This window comes from Phaseolus vulgaris, unplaced genomic scaffold, assembly GCF_000499845.2.
Source record: "Phaseolus vulgaris cultivar G19833 unplaced genomic scaffold, P. vulgaris v2.0 scaffold_66, whole genome shotgun sequence".
In the NCBI taxonomy this organism is placed as follows: Eukaryota; Viridiplantae; Streptophyta; class Magnoliopsida; order Fabales; family Fabaceae; genus Phaseolus; species Phaseolus vulgaris.
In genome coordinates, this window is record NW_027174118.1 from 21,333 (window position 1) to 33,675 (window position 12,343).

At 33.9% G+C, this 12,343-nt stretch overlaps 1 protein-coding gene across 1 annotated transcript; it reads left to right on the plus strand.

The window, feature by feature from the left end:
* The first annotated feature begins 298 nt into the window (after positions 1 to 298).
* Positions 299 to 5,045, plus strand: LOC137817449 (uncharacterized). The gene is made up of 4 exons (XM_068620739.1): positions 299 to 835; positions 2,309 to 3,538; positions 3,614 to 3,684; positions 4,523 to 5,045. The coding sequence occupies exons 1-4, from the start codon at positions 389 to 391 to the stop codon at positions 4,785 to 4,787; spliced, it is 2,013 nt and encodes a 670-aa protein (XP_068476840.1). The 5' UTR covers positions 299 to 388; the 3' UTR covers positions 4,788 to 5,045.
* The last annotated feature ends 7,298 nt before the right edge of the window (positions 5,046 to 12,343 follow it).

Genomic DNA, 12,343 nt, shown 5'->3' on the forward strand with positions numbered 1-12,343 from the left:
TTTCTTTTTAATGATTTACTTTTTGATAGATTCAATAATTTAGTTTCTATTATCTTAATATATTACTTTAATTTTATAATCATAATTTTAAACTTTTCTAATACAATTCGTTTATTAATAATTTTGAAAACTAATAAAATTATTAACTATATTTTATATTTTTAAATACTAATTATAATATTAACAAATATAATATAAAAATAATAACCACTGTTTTTTTTTTTCTATCCTGACGCAATAAAAAATGATTTTGTTCTCAAGGTACTAATATCTTTTGTTAGTAAAAAGAGTCAAATCTATACTGTGGAATTCAAAAGGTTGTGTTGCGTGGTGTTGCATCTTGTTTCCCGCCTTCAGTCACAGAGAAGTCCGATTCTATGAAACCCTAATGGACGAAGCAAATTATACTGAACTGTACCAATCGCTCTCCAACTTCACCGTTGAAGATCCATTTCTCCAAGGCAAAGACCATCGCAGGATCTGCGAAACCCTCTTCGAGCAACTCCACTCCACCTTCGACCGATTCTTCTCCGCTCTTCCTTTGCACCACATCCATGACCTTCAGTATCGGCCCCTTCCGCCTCCGAATTCGCGGCTGTGGCCAGTTGTTAAAAATCTTTGTCTCATTCTGCGCTGCTGTCTTCTTCTCCTGACGATCCCGCACTCCGACCAGAAGTTCCTACTTCTCAAGTGCCGCTCCCTTCTTCGCATCCTCAACTCCTTCCTCTCTATCAATGTCACCGAACATCACGGCGTGCGCTTTCGCAACTTCCTCTCCGACGTCGACTTGGACCTCGATGATTCTTGCCGTCCGTTTCTGCGCTCGCTGCTTGAGGTAGGTTTCGTGTTCACATAGTTAATCTTATAATATACGTGTGTTCTGAAGCTATATGCTCCAATTAACGGGTTAATATTAACTTATATGATTCTGGATCTGGTTACTAATTAAATGTGGCTTTTTGTTTTAAAAGTTTTGTCTACATAGTTTTTAAATCTAGAATTCTGTTATTATCATTTTCTTGTAGATTTAGAACCTGTTTGGAAATACTTCTTCTTAAGTACTTACTGTATGAAAAAAAGGTAAAAGGAATTGTTCTTCTTTCGCAATGAAAATTGACTTATTCACTTAAGCTTTTGGAGATTTTAACTTAGAGGAGATGGTAGATTCATTTAGTTTCAGTTTGGATGTGACCAAATGTGTATGTGCTAGTGTTAAATGATTAATGATTGTTACAAAGGGTTTTTTTTCCAGTGCTTTAGGCTCCCACCTATTGTGGTCAGGGAGATTGTTCCAGAATTTGAACTAGTAACTTTCAGGTCACCAGGCAACAGTCTACAGCTGTGCCAAAGGTTGTCCCTCTTGTTTTTTGCATTTTAAACATCTGCCACATAGAATTTTGTAAAGGATTCTTACTGGAGTTCTATTAATCTAAACTTGAACATGTTATCTCAGGTATTTGATAGTTGGCATTTAGCATTCAACATAAAATGATTCCAACGTAGACCTTCTAGTGCTAGAGAGATGATAGTATAATTGTGGAATCAATAAATCAATAAGTATTCAAAATCTATCTGCAAACAAGAAAAATTAGCAACAATAATAAAGATAAAAGGGGCATTGAGATAGTTGTTTAGAAAAATAAAGTAGAAATTAAAAATTGTAAATAATGTAGGTTGACTCCTAAGTTCCCCCACCAATAAATTTCTCACTGGTTATCTAAAGATTATCACCATTCAATTCTCACATAGGGTTAAACTAAATTAAACATGTGTTGATTCAATTCAACTGAATCTTATCAAAACATGCGTTTGCTGATGTATTCAATACCTAAAATTATTAAACAAATATCTTCATTCCCAAACAAATATATTGTTTCCAATTTTGCTTCAGATTTGCGCATTGATTGTAATTGATTCCAGTAATACTGTGAGATATTGCAGAAGATTTTCTTGAATAATATCTTCAAAATACATTTACTCTATTTTTGAAGGGTTTTGCAGAGGAGTTTTAATTGCATGATTTTGAGAGAATATCTCTGCTGATGATTTGCTTTCAATTATTTTTCTTGAGTTATTTGCATATATAATTCTCTAATTCTTTATCTCAGATTTCATTTTCTGTCTTGATTCAAAAAAAGCAACTTCGGTTAAAAACACATAATTAACAGAAATGACAATTAAGGCCTAATAAACCCAATTAGAAGAATATTAATTAAAACAATGGATTTATCCATGATTACAATCCAAGAATCTTTTATTAAAGTTATTAAGTGTGAATAAATTTATGTTCATCAACATGTTGTTTCAGGTATTTGCAGATGAACTTTTAAGACACCAACCATTGAGAAGGTATCTTATGATTGTTGCTTCAAAATCTTCAATCCATGAAAAGCTTTTCATGTGTCATTTCAACCAAGGTGACATTGCCATTGTCCTGGAGGTGTTATGTTCTCATTTCATCCTGTCAGTTTCTGATGAGAAAGCAGTTGAGGATTTGACTGTTAGATTATTTTTACATTGGGATAAGGATTTCAGATTTCCTGAACTTAGCATTGCGCCCTCCATTGTATTGCTGCATGACCCTATTGTGCTCTTTGCACCAAAGATGTTCCAGGCACACATAATCTCAATGGTTGCTGAAGCCATTGGTTCTGGCTTATCTTCAGAGATTTTAGCATTCCAGTTAACATCACTTCAAAAATCTGTTATCTTGTACTCTACACATGTGTCTAATTTGCAAATAGATGGTTTTCGTGTTGACTTGAAATGTTCCAACAACTCACATCTTCTTCACAAAGGTCAGCTAAAATTTGAATCTTATATCCAGCAAGGCACCAGAAGCAGATTAAATAAAGTCTTACCAAAATCAGATGATTCATGGGACTCCTATCAATGCAAACTGTTCTCCAAAACAAAAGCCGATCTTTTGGCTGAATATATTGCATTTATGAAAGAGAGACAATACCTATTTGATGATTCATACAGGGAAGTGATTACCTCAATCTTAAATTGTATAATCCATCAAGCTTTCTCTCAAGATGCAGCTGGAGATGCTGTATACAATATAAAGGAAAACACTAGTTCACAAGATATATGTCTTCTTGGATCCATATTGAAGCTGATGAGTGTTTCATTGCTACAGGCAATTAAGTATCTAAGTAATAGTGGTGATTCGGATTGTTTGAATACCATGAAAAGTGCCATTGTGCGTGAGAAATATGATTTATTGATCAGCATCATTGACCATTTTCAACCGTTTAAGATTTGTTTACCAATTCAAACTTTCTTGCATGATGAGATGAAAAGTCAGAAATCAAATTACAAAGTCTCCAAGTCATTGCTCGTGCACTTTACTGGCTTGTTATCTTTAAGTTTTAACAATGGACTTGAATTGCTAGCAAAGGGGTGTATATCCGTACTTATGGCATTGGTGTATCTGTTTGTTTTTGAAGAGGGAGATTTACTTGCTTTGGGATCATTGAGGGGTCTGTCATTGCGGCCTGGCTTGTCCAAAATTTCATATGTTAATAGCGGAAAGGTGAATTGTGTCTTCAGTTCTCATGAACTTGAATTTAGTTTATATTTCATTCTAAATTGTGGATAAATTTTGCAGGGTGCAAGAGATAAGCAATCTGTCTATAAAGTTGCAGAAGAGTTTCGTAGAATTCAATCATGTAATTTGAGGTACATATTGTATCTATATCTTTTTAGGCTTTACATGGTGTTGTCTTTTTCAGTTACAGATGCTCAATTTCTCTATTCAAGCATGTAATTTGAGGCTTGCTTAACGGGTGCTTGAATAGCCATCATAAGTTCAATTCATTGTTAAGCCTAAGAAAACACCACGCTGTTGGGGTACATAGTTAGAGGCCCACTGATTTTGCTGTTAGTTTTGTTAAGGAGCAGTTGTCTTCTGTCCTAGTTATGGCCTCTTTGAAGGACTACCCTTTATTTGATTAAACTATACTGCATATTCTCTTGGAATTTTGGGGCATATTTAGATCTTGAGGGACTTCATTTAGTTTAGTGCATCAATGGTAGAGAGTTTGAGGGATTCCATTTAGTTTAATTTAACAGTGGTTCCACTTGTGATATTTAGATTGCATGAATTATTGTCGTGTTATTTTTATTCATGCATTTTTTCCCACCCAAATGTAGTAACAAACATTATGCAATCAAGCGACGAGGGTTAACTCTAGTGGAATGTCTTGGTCTCACTTCGGGCTAGGGATCCTATCCTTCATTTTTTGTTTGAATTATATGCAAGTACCATTGTCTCCCAAGAACAAGGCAACCTTCCCTCCTTAGCTTCCCATAAACTTTTTCTCTGACCTCCAAAAAACGATGATTATGCAATGATTTATAATCTCCACTGAAATTAAGTGGCAAATATCTTATATTTTCTCATTTTTTTTGGTAAAGTGACATGATTTGCGTAAATAAGTTGTCCTCCAATTGATTGGTTTCGTTTTTTGTACTATTCCTCTTTTGTGCTTTTTCTGAACTATCCTGTATTTTTCAGAATGGATTCCTTGACCTCCTGTGACGACGAGGATGGCACAGAGAAAACCTGCAATGGGAAAATGTTTCTTAATTGCTTATTCGAAAACCCCAAAAACTTACCCGACTATGATGAACTTGCAGATTTCCTTGAGTGTAAGACTGGGAAAAATTATTCCAAGTGGTTGACTGATCGACAAAAATATAGATATCGGAAGTATAAGAAAAAACTAGAATTAAGGAAAACTAAGATGAAAAAAAAGCGTACGTTTGTGAAGAAGCATTGAAGGTGATAGATATAATCCATGATCTTACCCCGTGTACATGTAAATGAATAACCTATATTTTTTGGCTCTTCATTCTTAGCTATATTTTAGTGCAGAGATATTTTGGCTCTTCATTCAAGAGCACAGCTCCAAGACAAGGGTTAAAAAACTTCTTATGCTAACAATAGATGATGAATTTATTGAGAATATAGTTTTCGTTAAACCCTAGGGAGGATATAAACATTATAAACATTGAGATGAAAATCTCTTTATCTCCGATACCAAGGTGCTTTATTTATACTCAAAAAACAAATAGAGGATTTTCTATATTCTAATAATAATTATATGATACGGGAATAAATAAAATAAATTCTTAATATATATATATATATATATATATAATCCAGATATTATTGATGATATAAAATTAATTGCTTATTTCAATATTTTCCTGATTTCTTTATTTTTATAATTATAATACTTTTTTTTTAACTTGGAGCCTATAGGTAATATATTAACTAATTGATCATTGGAATTCACAAATTTAGTGATGTTATCAGATTCCACTTTTTTTTCTTAAGAATTGATAATTAATAAAATAGGTTGAAATCCTGTAATTTTTTTAAAATCTTGTGCTTTTTTAAAATTTATATATATATATATATATATATATTAAAAGTACATTTAATCATATAAATATTTTCTAAATTTTTAATTGGTTAATTAATGTCTCTAATTCAATAAACTAAAATAATTATCTTTTTACAGGTTAAATAGTTCCATTATAATTAATATTTATAATATTATTGTATATTTGTATTTTTTCAAATAATATAATAGAAAAAAATTATTCTTTTAAACTATTTTTTATTTTAATTTTAATTAAAAAATAAAGTTGAGTCGGGAAAAAGTTTGAAAGCACTAAACCGACTAGTCACTGCTATTGTCTTTAACCTTCAACAAAATACATACTTACAACCCCTTTTAAACAAGGCAAAAACATGTCAGGTGGGATATGACTCATCTTTTTTTATTTTCTTGGCATAATTGAAGGAGCATATCCAAAGAAATCAAATGGAAGTTATTTACCGTTCACAATTAATTGTTATCAAAGGGAGGTTACTTACCATTCTCAATTAATTGTTTTTTTATTATTGTTGTCTCCTAGAACCACTATATATATAGTGGCTTCTTTCAAGAAATGTAACACAACAAAACAACAACATACACTTGTTTCCTCTCTCCTTTCATATACTCTCTATTTCTTCTCTTGGGTGTAAGTGTTAACCCATATAGAGAGAATTTGTTTTGGGGTTATTTATCTATTAGGTTGAGAGGAATTCATAGTACTCCCAGTACCATTATAGTGGAAGTTTTGACTCTCTCGCCGGTGGTTTTTACTTTTATTTAAAGGGGTTTTCCACCTAAAAATTCTGGTATCATTCTCATTTTTCTTGTTACTTTAATTTCTCATAATCTTTGGTTGAAATTATCACGCTTCCACACACGATATCCCTACAAATTGGCATCAAAGCTTTTTTGATAATTCAACCTGGATTTGTTATTCAATAATGTCAAAATTCGATATTGAGAAATTTGATGGTAAAATAAGTTTTGCTATCTGGCGAGTCCAGATGTTAGCTGTTCTCACCCAGAATGGTTTAAAGAAAGTTCTAGCTGGTAAAATGACGAAGCCAACCGCTATGACGGAGGAGCAGTGGGATGAGATGAATGAAAAGGCATTGTCTGCAATCCAGTTATGCTTGTCCCGTGAGGTGTTGCGTGAGGTCATCAACGAGAAAACTGCAACAGGCATATGGAGTAAATTGGAGTCTCTATACATGACCAAAAGTCTTGCAAACAAACTCTGGTTAAAGGAGCGACTCTTTACACTCTGAATGTCCGAAGGTACTCCCATCCAATCTCACCTTGATGAATTTATTTCCATCATAATTGATTTGGAAAATTTGGATGTTAAAATTGATGATGAGGATAAAGCCGCTCTACTTATTGTTTCTCTACCACCCTCGTATCGACAATTCATAGAAATTATGTTATACGATAATTATCTTATCTTAAGCTTTGATGATGTCAAAACTAATTTACTAGCCAAAGAAAAATTTGACACTGAAATTCATTATGGAATCTCCGGTGAAGGATTATAAATCCAGGTCAAAATCTAGAGGCAAGAACTCCAAATATTGTCATTATTGCTAGAAAAAGGGATACGAGATCTTTGAATGTTATAAATTGAAGAATAAGCAAGATAGAGAAGATAAGAGAAATGGTAAACAACCAGAAAAATCTGTCGAAGCCAGTATTGTTGAAACTGAATCTAATGGGGATTGTTTTGTAGCTTCCAACACTGAACAAAAGGTATAAAAATGAATGGATTCTTGATTCTAGTTGTACTTTTCACATGTCTCACAATAGAGACTGGTTTACCACATATGAACCAATTTATGATGGTCTTGTTTTAATGGGAAACGATGCTCAATGTAAAGTTGTTGGTGAAGGAACAATCAAAATCAAGACACATGATGGAATTGTTAGAACTTTAACAGGTGTCAGATATGTCCCTGAGTTGAAACGAAATCTCATTTCCTTAGGTACCCTTGAATCTTATGGGTGTAGATACTCAGTTGAAGGTGGAGTTTTAAAAGTGTCTAAAGGAGTTATTGTGTTACTAAAGGCAATTCGATGTGATAGTTTGTTTGTGTTGCAGGGTTCAACAATTACATGTTTTGCAGCTGTTGCGTCACCCAACAAAGATAACACCAAGTTGTGGCATATGAGATTAGGCCGCATGAGTGAGAAGGGAATTCGAATCCTTAAGAAGAAGGGTCACCTTGGTAACCACTGTACTGGAAAGGTTGATTTATGCGAACATTGCATTTTTGGTAAGCAGAAGAAGGTTAGTTTTTCTAAAGTCATACACAGAACCAAAGGTACTTTGGATTATATTCATTCGGGTTTTTGGGGTCTGTTAAAAGTTCCCTCTAGAGGTAAATGTCGTTATATGATGACAATTATTGATGATTTCTCATGAAAACTTTGGGTGTATTTTCTCAAACATAAGAATGAAGCATTTTCCACTTTTAAAGAGTGGAAATTATTGATTGAGAATCAAGCTGGCAAGAAGATAAAAAGGCTAAGGACAGACAATGACCTTGAGTTTTGTTCGAATGAATTTAATGATTTCTGCAAGAAGGAACTCATTTCCAGACACCTCACCATCCCAAGGACTCCACAACAGAACGAGGTTGCAGAAAGGATGAATAAAACTATCCTAGAGAGAGTTTGTTGCATGCTTTCCCATTCTGGTTTGAGGAAATCTTTTTGGGCTGAAGCGACTTCAACAACATGTTATCTGATAAATCGCTCTCCTAACAGATCAATTGATTGCAACATTTCAGAAGAAGTTTGGTCAGGTAACCCTGTTGATTATTCTAATCTTAAAATATTTGGTTGCCCTGCTTATTCTCATGTAAACGAGGGAAAATTAGAACCTCGTGCTAAGAAGTGCATTTTCTTGGGTTATGGCTCACGGGTTAAAGGCTATCGTTTATATGACCCAGAATCTCACAAAGTAATTCACAGTTGGAATGTGACCTTTAATGAAAATGCTATGCTCTCTTTTGTAAAAGATAGTCATTTCCTCAATTGATACAAGTGACCAAGAAGATGCTCGAGAGAAGGTGGAGTTTGAGATTAAAACACCCGCTCATGAGGAAAACATTCCCAATTCCTCCAATACTCAAGATAATCAAGCCACTGCTATTGATGGTACAAATGAACATTTGAGTCCACATGAGCAATGTTCACCTCAACGACGAGGGTTACCACAGTCATGGTCTATGGCTCAAGAACTTCCACAACAGAGACCAATAAAACTGACTTAAAGATTAATTGCAGAATCTGCCAACATTGCTTATACTTTAACTATTGCACAAGAGATGGGTGAAGAAGGTGAACCTAAGAATTCCTCTAAAGCTATCTCTAGTGACGACTCAATAAAGTGGATTGCTGCTATGCAAGAAGAAGTTGAGAGTCTTCTAAAAAACAAAACATGGGAATTGGTAAAGTTACTAGAAGGAAAACGAGTCATTAGTTGCAAGTGGATCTTTAAGAGAAAAGAAGGGACTCCTGGTGTTGAGAGTATAAGGAATAAAGCAAGATTTGTTGTAAGAGGTTTTGATCAAGAGGAAGGTATTGACTTTAATGAAGTATTTTCTCCTGTTGTTCGTCATACTTCAATACTTATATTACTTGCTTTAGTTGCCTTGTATGATTTGGAGTTGGAACAGTTAGATGTGAAAACTGCTTTTCTTCATGGTAATCTTGAGGAAGAGATTTATATCCAGCAACCTGAGGGGTTCGTTGTTCTTGGAAAGGAGGATCATGTATGTTGTTTGAAGAAATCTCTCTATGGTTTGAAGCAATCACAAAGACAATGGTATAAGAGGTTTGATTCTTTCATGGTTGGACATGGCTACTCTAGAAGTAGCTATGATAATTGTGTCCATTTTCGAAAGACATTCGATGGGTCATTCATATACTTGTTGTTATATGTTGATGACATGTTGATTGTCGCAAGAGATAAATCTTTAGTTAACAAGTTAAAGGCCCAACTTAGTAGTGAATTTGATATGAAGGACTTAGGTTTTGCCAAGAAAATTTTAGGAATGGAGATCAACAGAGATCGTCAAGCTGGAAAACTTTTTCTATCACAAAAGAAGTATGTTCTTAAGATGCTTGACAAATTTGGAATGCGAGATTGCAAAACTGTTAGTACTCCAATTGCCGCCCACTTCAAGTTGTCATCAGATCAGTGTCCAAAATTAGACGAGGACAAAAGGCGCATGTCACATGTCCGTATTCAAATGCAATTGGAAGTCTCATGTATGCTATGGTATGTACCAGGCCTGATTTAGCTTATGTTGTTAGCATTATTAGTAGGTTCATGCGTAATCCAGGCAAGGCACACTGGGAAGCCGTTAAATGGATACATCGTTATCTGAAAGGTTCTCCAGATCTTGGTTTGGTATTGGATCAACATAGAGTCGATCCGGGAGGAGCAATTGGCTATGTTGATGATGACTATAATGGTGATTTAGATCAGAGAAGGTCACTTTCAGCCTACATTTTTACCCCATGTGGTTTTGCTATCAGTTGGTATTCTTCACTTCAAGCCATTGCGACTTTGTCCACCACTGAAGCAGAATATATCGCTGATATAAAAGGTACGAAAAAGGTTATATGGCTTCGAGGCTTGGTAAGTGAACTTGGTCTTGAACAAGATGTTCTTGTTATATTTTGTGATAGTCAGAGGGTTGTCCACTTAACCAGGAACAACAAGTATCTCTCAAGGACCAAGCACATTGAAATTAAACACCATTTTATCCGAGACATTGTTGATACGGGAGATATAATTGTTGACAAAATTCATACGATCGAAAATCCTGCAGACATGTTGACCAAGTCACTTCCACCAGCTAAGTTTGATCATTGCCTGAACTTAGTTGGTATTATTCATACAATCAAGGCTTCATGGTGAGAGAGTGTTCCAGTCAAAGGCAAGTCAAGGTGGAGATTTGTGGGATATGACTCACCTTTTCTGTTTTCTTGGCATAATTGAAGGAGTATATCCAAAGAAATCAAAGGGTGGTTACTTACCGTTCACAATTAATTGTTATCAAAGGGAGGTTACTTACCATTCTCAATTAATTATTTTTTATTATTGTTGTCTCCTAGAACCACTATATATAGTGACTTCCTTCAAGCAATGTAACACAACAAAATAGCAACATACAATTGCTTCCTCTCTCCTTTCATATACTCTCTATTTCTTCTCCTGAGTGTAAGAGTTTAACCCACATAGATAGAATTTGTTTTGGGGCTATTTATCTATTAGCCTTAGAGGAATTCATTGTACTCCCAGACCATTATAATGGAAGTTTTAGCTCTCTTGTCGATGGTTTTTTACCTTTATTTAAAGGGGTTTTCCACCTAAAAATTATGGTATCATTCTCATTTTTCTTGTTACTTTAATTTCTCATAATATTTGGTTGAAATTATCACACTTCCACACACGATATCCCTACATGTCACTTTCTTAAGATTAGTGTCTTGTATTTTGTCTGTTGTTTTATGTTAATGTCTTCTATGCAATCTTCTCTATAGTACTCCCGCTCCAACAACATCCAATAATCTGACTCTTAATTTCAAAATCACCAGGCCTATTGTCGGTGGTAAGACAGTGGGAAGGTAACCCTAGGATATGAAGGAGAAGAAAAAGGAGAAGCAGATGACTAAAACGAACATGGTGCGGCGTCACTGGAGGATGCACGATGTGTGGAGGTGATAAAGGTCTTGGGGTTAGAGCGTGAATATCTTACGTCAGTGGTCACAATTGTGTCACTATGTACCTAACTATATAGTCCACATGTTTACAATTGTACCACTTTCTATGCCACATCAAATTTGTTGGGTGAGCTCTTTAAATAAAAAATCTTTGTGATTTAGTTCATGAGTGAACCTAGTCTTGCTAAAAAAAACCAATTAATTGAAAACTTAAGAGAGTTTTTATTGTTGGGTGAATAAATTCTCGTTAATCAAGATGTTTTTATATAAATTTCTAGTGATGTAGTCGTTGGACAAATATGTTGGTCATTGGCAAGCATATTTTTCGCTCGGTGACTAAAATTTGTTGAGCAAGTTGATGTCTTTGGATGATCGATCAAAATAGTGGTTGGACAAATGTGCTTAATTAAATGGGTGAGCGAAGTAATGACTAAGTGAGAAAGTAGTTTCACAATTAAGGAAAACATGTTTTTAAGCTTTTCAAATGCATTTTTGTTTATCTTTTATCATATTATTGATCAATATATTTGGGTTTATTGCTATTAAATGTGATAAATGATGAATGAATGATACTATTAATAATTGAATTGAAATTAAATGTGTATGAATGAAAGTGTATGTTGTTATAGTTGTGATATAACATTGATATGTTAGAAATATAATTATTTTCAAAGAGACAATAAGATACATTACAACTTCAACATCTTTTTAAAACTAATACATAAACAACTTTAACACAAACACGTTGATTGAATTGATTATGACAAACATGACTATCTTTATCATTCATGATGACTCAGATTACCTTCATACCTTTTGTTTCATATTTCTACATGTCTATTCCAGTCTACCAAATTAGGAATTATGAAGCAGAAACATTAAAAACAAACATCAAATCCAATTACTTTATCTTTCTCTATATAGTCTAATTAAACATCCATAACAAAATCATGAGTATTGTAGGAGAGATTATCATTGAATATACTCTCATCCCACCTTCATGCTCCATAAACATTTTAATTTCAACCTTAATAGAAATAGCATAGTTAACTATCTCTATAATGCTACACTATCAAAATTAATCTCCCTATACTCAGAATTATTAACTCTCAATCACAATTTCACTGTTTGTTGACTGTTTTCCAAGTTTTCTTTAATAATCTCAATAACTTCAAAATAATTCTCAACATTGCCCATTGTCCCACACATAACAT

Bases quoted from the DNA above. Each gene is read 5' to 3' on its own strand.
- LOC137817449 (XM_068620739.1), top strand. From the start codon at position 389: ATGGACGAAGCAAATTATACTGAACTGTACCAATCGCTCTCCAACTTC. The intron at 836-2,308 runs GTAGGTTTCGTG...ATGTTGTTTCAG, and splicing joins TTCTGCGCTCGCTGCTTGAG to GTATTTGCAGATGAACTTTT. The intron at 3,685-4,522 runs GTACATATTGTA...TGTATTTTTCAG, and splicing joins ATTCAATCATGTAATTTGAG to AATGGATTCCTTGACCTCCT.